Source organism: Etheostoma spectabile, chromosome 4, assembly GCF_008692095.1.
Source record: "Etheostoma spectabile isolate EspeVRDwgs_2016 chromosome 4, UIUC_Espe_1.0, whole genome shotgun sequence".
Classification (NCBI taxonomy): domain Eukaryota; kingdom Metazoa; phylum Chordata; class Actinopteri; order Perciformes; family Percidae; genus Etheostoma; species Etheostoma spectabile.
This window is the reverse complement of record NC_045736.1, coordinates 3,008,884-3,015,125: the sequence shown is the minus strand read 5'-3', so window position 1 is coordinate 3,015,125 and position 6,242 is coordinate 3,008,884. Positions and strand designations below refer to the sequence as shown.

The window sequence follows — 6,242 nt, the reverse complement described above, 5'->3', positions numbered from 1 at the left end:
GTGCCCTGTAACTATAGTAGTAACATAAGTATTTTTTAGAATAAAAGAATAAAGGACAATTTTAAACCCCATCCAATCAATGTTGTTTGCTGTTACGTTATCAGCTTTGCTCAGCAGGTTCATCTTATCAACATCCAACATCTAACTGACATACTGTAGGTTTTGAGAGAAGACAACCTATTGGCTGTTGTATGGCAGATAATATCTATAGTTTCCTTCCCTTCAATTTGCTAATAGAGAATAAGCAATACCACCACTAGCACACACACACACACACACACACACACACACACACACACACACACACACACACACACACACACACACACACACACACACAGTTACAACAGTTCTGAGAGTAAAGACAACACTTCTTGCCAAACAGCTTTATTCTTGTTAACCTTTGTGCAACAAGAAAGGAGGGATGAAGCTGCAACTTCTGATCGTTTGTGCTATGAAGTATTTGGTTCTAACCAATCAACAAGATGGGGAAAAACAGGTAAACTTTCTGAATTTGTGTTATTTTCAGGTTGCAGTTGGGGTATTGAATTGTCATTCAAATTCATAAAAATAAATATTTATAATTAAGATAAGAAAACCTTTATAATAAATATTTATATTATTTAAAAAAAATAATACACGCAAGGCTTAGAAATGATTTGTTTTGCCTTTTAGTGTAATTGTATGGTAAATATATGTTATGATACAGTGCAATGCACATCTTAAATTGTGACATATTAAACTTATTTTAATTATTCGCAATTGCAATTGAGGTTGGTTTGGCGGTTTCAAACGGCATACAGGGCAATGTTAAAGTTTTATAACTATTAAAGCTGCATTTAGTAATTTGTAAGTAACAGTAAGATGTGACCAACCGTCACATCTTACTGTTGTCAAGAAACGGATTTGAGAGTATTTCTCAAAATGTCAAACTATTCCTTTAAGAAGTAGGTTACTTGTGTTTCAGTCAGATACTGTATGGAGAAGATACCCAACAAGCGACCATGAAATACTGCTACACCTAATAAATTAGGTGACTAAGAAACGTAGACGGAACCATGTCAATTTCGGTCAGATGGCGCCCCGCTCTGGGATTTAGGCTGATAATCATTACCTAGTGCGTAGTGCAGCTTCAACTCTACTTTTCTGTTCTCTATTGTGCAACTATGGGACACTGAACTGTCAGGAGCTTTTTATACTTCTAAGTGACTTACTGTAATGCTGTTGTTTTTATTTTTCAGCCCCTAGCAGAGGGAGTTACCCTTGATCTAAGTTACTTTGATTCCATTTACAATGGTTCTCCGTATGAAAATGAACTATCTGCTCCTTGCAGTGTAACTCCACCTGGATTTAATAGCTTGGGCCTGATGATCACCTTCATGGTCGTGTTTGTCCTCAGTCTGTTGGGCAACAGTGTAGTTGTGTATGTGGTGTGTTGTATGAAGAAAGGTAGAGCCAGCACAGATATCTACTTGATGCACCTGGCGATGGCAGACCTTGTCTTCTGTCTTACCCTCCCATTCTGGGCCGTCAACGCTCACTCTGGTTGGATCTTCGGCAACTTCCTGTGCAAACTTCTGTCGGGCTTCCAGGAGGCATCGGTGTACAGTGGTGTCTTCTTGCTGGTGTGCATCAGTGTCGACCGCCACTTTGCCATTGTGAGAGCAACTCGTGTCCTGACCTCCCACCATCTGTTAGTGAAAGTGGTGTGCAGTGTGGTGTGGCTGGTGGCTGGAGCGCTGTCCTTACCCGTGGCGATTCAGAGGGAGAGCATGCATGCTGAAGACCTGGGTCGAACCATTTGCTATGAAAACCTAACCGGTGAAAGCAGTGACCGCTGGCGTGTTGGCCTGCGTGTCATGCGCCACAGTGTGGGCTTTTTCTTGCCACTGGTGGTGATGGCTGTCTGCTACGGCTGGATCCTGGTGACGCTGTTCCACGCACGCAATCAACAAAAGCAAAAGGCCATACGCGTCATCTTGGCAGTGGTGTCAGCATTCATTCTGTGCTGGTTGCCTTATAACATCACTGTCCTGATTGACACACTCATACGAGGCGGAACACTTCCAGTGGAGACATGTGAAACTCGCTATACAGTGGAAATGGTGCTAGATGTGACCCAACTGTTGGCCTTTGTACACTGTGCAGTGAATCCAGTGCTGTACGCCTTCATTGGGGAGAAGTTCCGTAACCAGCTGCTCTTAGCTCTGTACAAACACGGGATCATCAGCAAGAGGCTCCTGGTGGCTTACAGGAAGGGATCAGTCAACAGTGTAGGGAGCATCAGATCCAGAATCACCTCTGCTACCGTGTAAAAAAAAAGCATGTAAAAAAACAGCTAATCTTGCTCTGTAATTTTAGGAGTCAGGCTAGCTGTTACCACCTGGTTTCAGTCTTTATGCTTAGCTAAACTATGCTATTGGCTAGTGGCTGTAGCCTTATGTTGAATAGACAGACATCCACAAATAACTCTCTGCAAAGATAGTGAACAAACATATTTCCCAAAAATGTCAAACTGTTTCTTTAAATCATGTCATCCCCAATTTTTGAACAAATATTACTAAGGATGTGCATGGTTCACATGTATGGTACTAAAGTAAAAAGGGAATGGTCGCTTCAAAACTTCAGCTGGATGTCTGCTTTAGGATCCTGTCACAATCCAAATGTGTCCCTGATAGCTTAAGAGAGCATTTGCTAAAAAAGAAATTAAAAAAATTTAAAAAATCTTGCCTTAATGTCATTTGATGCTAAGTGATATAACCTTTTTTGAAGGGTAATTATTGAGTATAACAATTTTGGACTCAAGTGCTCAACCTCAAAAATATACTGTTGTCAAGCCATCAAAGTAGTGGATGAGAAAGATGTGCAGCTACTGATACTTTGATGGTGTCCCCTCCTTTTTAACTTTGAAATTGTATTGTTTGTGTATGTTTTAAAAAGCTTTCTGTGACTGAAGAGCCATCTTATTTTGCAATCTTTACAGAAATACTGAGAACCTGTTTAGTTTTCACCTCACTTCAGACAGTAGTAAAAACTATTTTTTTCTTTTAATCAGAGCTCTCAATCTTTCAAACAGGAAGAAGTGGTGAAATCAGCTTTCTGTTTTCAAAAACAAGGGCTGTCTGTCTTTTTGATGAATGCTTTTCATTGGCCAACATAGGGTCTGTACAAACTGCTGGTGCAGGAAACATGGTTACAACATGGTTACATGGTTCTTTAGGATCAATGCTGTAATCTAAAAATGCTCACGGGCTTACAACTGTTTTCTAGTAAAATACACTTTATCTGTTCGGAATGAGTACCGTGTTTTTGTGTGTGTGTGTGTGCGCACATTTGCATACCTGGGTGGGAAGCCCTGTGGCTGATAAAGAAAAAAAACAGAGAAAGTGTCTTCATGAGAAGTTGTGGAGCTGCCATGATTGGAAAACAAATTACATGGAGGGGTTAGAAGGATCATTGGCTAATCATAGGAATTATTCTGGCAGCATCCTATTGTTCTCAGCTGTTTCTGTAAAACTCCTCAGACTATTCTGAATGATTTCTAATAGTTCTGTTGTTTTTTTTTATAATGTTTGTCTAAAATGCATTTTCTAACATATATAACCCAACATGTATGTGCAGTGTACTTACAAATTCCCATAATGTACAGCATTGAGCTTTCATGAGAAAATTGCCTTTATAGTGCAAAAGTACACTAAGTACTGCAAATATTACAAGCAAATGAAATGTACACTTGAGTTAAAATAAATCCTTAAATCCAAAACCGTACGTGGTCTTTCCTCAGTCAAGTTGTGTGGCACTTTGTTATTTCATTCATTAAATTTACTATCCGTGTATTACATTTTAGTATTAGAGGAGCAGGAAACAAGTGTATGAGGTAAGATTTTTGACTGTTCTCTCCGAGCGATAGGTACAGAGTTGAAAGTAAAAGATTGTAACCATGTGGTTTGGATCATTAACTCACTGTGAAGTTTATTGGTTAGAAACCTTTTACTGTTACTCTATCCAATGTAAATGTGCTGTATTTATATAGCGCTTTTCCAGTCTTAACAACTGCTCAAAGCGCTTTTACATTCACCAGTCACACACTGTGGCCGGGGCTGCCGTACAAGGTGCCACCTGCTCATCAGATAAACACTCACACACATTCACACTCTGATGCGCAGCACCGGGGGCAACTTGGGGTTCAGTGTCTTGCCCAAGGACACTTTGACAATGAGGATTGAACCACCAACCTTCCGATTGGGAGGCAACCGCTCTACCACTGAGCCACAGTAATTGCTTTCTCATGCTGGCCCTGTTCCTGTCCTGTTTGTCTACTGGTGTACTGCTGATTGTCATAGATCAAGGTTACTGTATTGTCATTGCACAACAAAAGATTTCACAACAAAATGCAGTTGGCGTTGTGTAATATTAATTTAGGCTATTATATGCGCTAACAAAATGAATTGTCACCAAACTAGTATTTACCACGTCACAACCTGGCTCATTAGCCCTGCCAAGTAGAAAGGAAACAGTTATTAAAAGAACTGAATAACAAGAAAAAAAAGGCAAAAACACACACAGACTGGTAACTCAGTGACAGTTGTGTCTGTGAGTTGATGTATGAATACAGCGTTTAATAACTGTTTTATGGTGTGAAATAACTGATGGTTCATGGCTTAAATGCACTCAGAGACTGGCCAGCATGTTTTTATTAAGTTTTCCCATTGGAAGCCTTTGCACTGGACAAAGAAAGTGAGAAGAGAAGATGATTTCAAAATGTTTCACACGTCTGCTTTATATCTGATCAAAATAAGAAGAACCATATAGAGGAAGTACAGTATTCAGCAAACATACTCTGCACATTGTTCTCTTATTTGACAAGTCACGTCATCTATTTAATAGCCTGTATATGCTTTTTTATGTTGTCTGTCAAGGTGTTCTATTTTGTATTATCATTATACAGTATTAGTGTTAATATCAATTACAACTAATGTCAAAAATGCATTGGCACTCTTTCTATGACCCTGTGATCTTACAGCCTCTAATAGTGAACAACAAAACAGAATGAATGCTTCTTAACGGATCTTCTGACTACAAAACCATATCAAGTTCATTTAAAAAAAAAAAAAGAGTAATACAGTGGTTTGTTACCCGAGTCAGCCCTGTGATGTTACATGTGTGTTGTTTTTGTTGTTGTTCTTTTAAAGATACATTTTGGACTTTGTATGGCCTTTATTTGACAAGATAGCTTGAAGAGAGGAAATGGGAGCGAGAAGAGGGACGACATGCAGCAAAGGGCCGCGGGACAGATAATCAAATCAAATCAAATCGGACTCTGATTTGAACCCGGGCCGCTGCCCAGGACTCTACTGGGTGAGCTAGAGGTCACCCCATGGTTTATAATCTATCACTCAGCTTTCCCTCCGAGTACTCAGATTAATCCGTTCCATATCATTAGACGTAAGGCCCTTCTGCCAGAAGATGGAGCCGTTTTCCACCAAATCATTCAGCCACTGAACCATTGAACTTGTTAGGGAACTTTGACCTGAACAGAGGTCAGAATAAAAACACCTGTGAGGGCAGACAGTACTGGAGCAAGCATTCACACGCCCGTTTGAAGGATGTCATGTTGCCATGTGAAAATACTAAAAGTATTTCAAGTCATGTACTCAGTATATTAGTGAATTATTTCTGAAGCATCAATGCTAGGGTAGCCTACAGTAGCAGTTTACTGCTGTAAAGCTAAAGCTGGTCAAGCTAAAGCTCATTTTAAGACCTGCTTTTTCCTAGCAGTGGGTCAATGTAGTGAAATAGAAAGTACATTATTTTCCTTTGAAATGTTGTGGAGTAGAATGATAAACTGACACTGGGGTTCCTCCACCTGAAATGTTGTACGCTACCTTCTTTAAGAATCAGAATCTCACTCCAGCTGGTTGTGGACAGTTGGTCACCCTGGCCCAGGTTTCATGAACGCCTTCTTTTATTGCTACAACTTTTTTATACAGCGTATTGTAAAGCTACCACCAGGGTCCAAAATTAGCAACAGCCAAATACTGGTGAAATATGCAAGATTTGCATCACTCACCAGCCAAAAAACAATGGTGATTTATGGAGTGTCTAGTACAATTTGAACATTTACTAGCCATTTGGCTGATAGACAAAAATGCTCATTTTGAACCCTGGTTACACCCATATATTACAACACACAACACTTAATTGACTCATGAATGACATTTTTAAAAAGCTCTTCCCCCCAA

General features: G+C 39.7%; 1 protein-coding gene across 1 annotated transcript; it reads left to right on the top strand.

The window, feature by feature from the left end:
* Positions 1-318: 318 nt before the first annotated feature.
* On the top strand, positions 319-2,695 carry cxcr2 (chemokine (C-X-C motif) receptor 2). Its single transcript, XM_032512958.1, has 2 exons — positions 319-499; positions 1,242-2,695. The coding sequence occupies exons 1-2, from the start codon at positions 425-427 to the stop codon at positions 2,313-2,315; spliced, it is 1,149 nt and encodes a 382-aa protein (XP_032368849.1). The 5' UTR covers positions 319-424; the 3' UTR covers positions 2,316-2,695.
* Positions 2,696-6,242: the final 3,547 nt, after the last annotated feature.

Excerpts from the sequence above, each read along its gene's own strand:
- cxcr2 (XM_032512958.1), top strand. The coding sequence starts at position 425 with ATGAAGCTGCAACTTCTGATCGTTTGTGCTATGAAGTATTTGGTTCTA. Across the intron at positions 500-1,241 it reads AACAAGATGGGGAAAAACAG|CCCCTAGCAGAGGGAGTTAC; the intron begins GTAAACTTTCTG and ends TTTATTTTTCAG.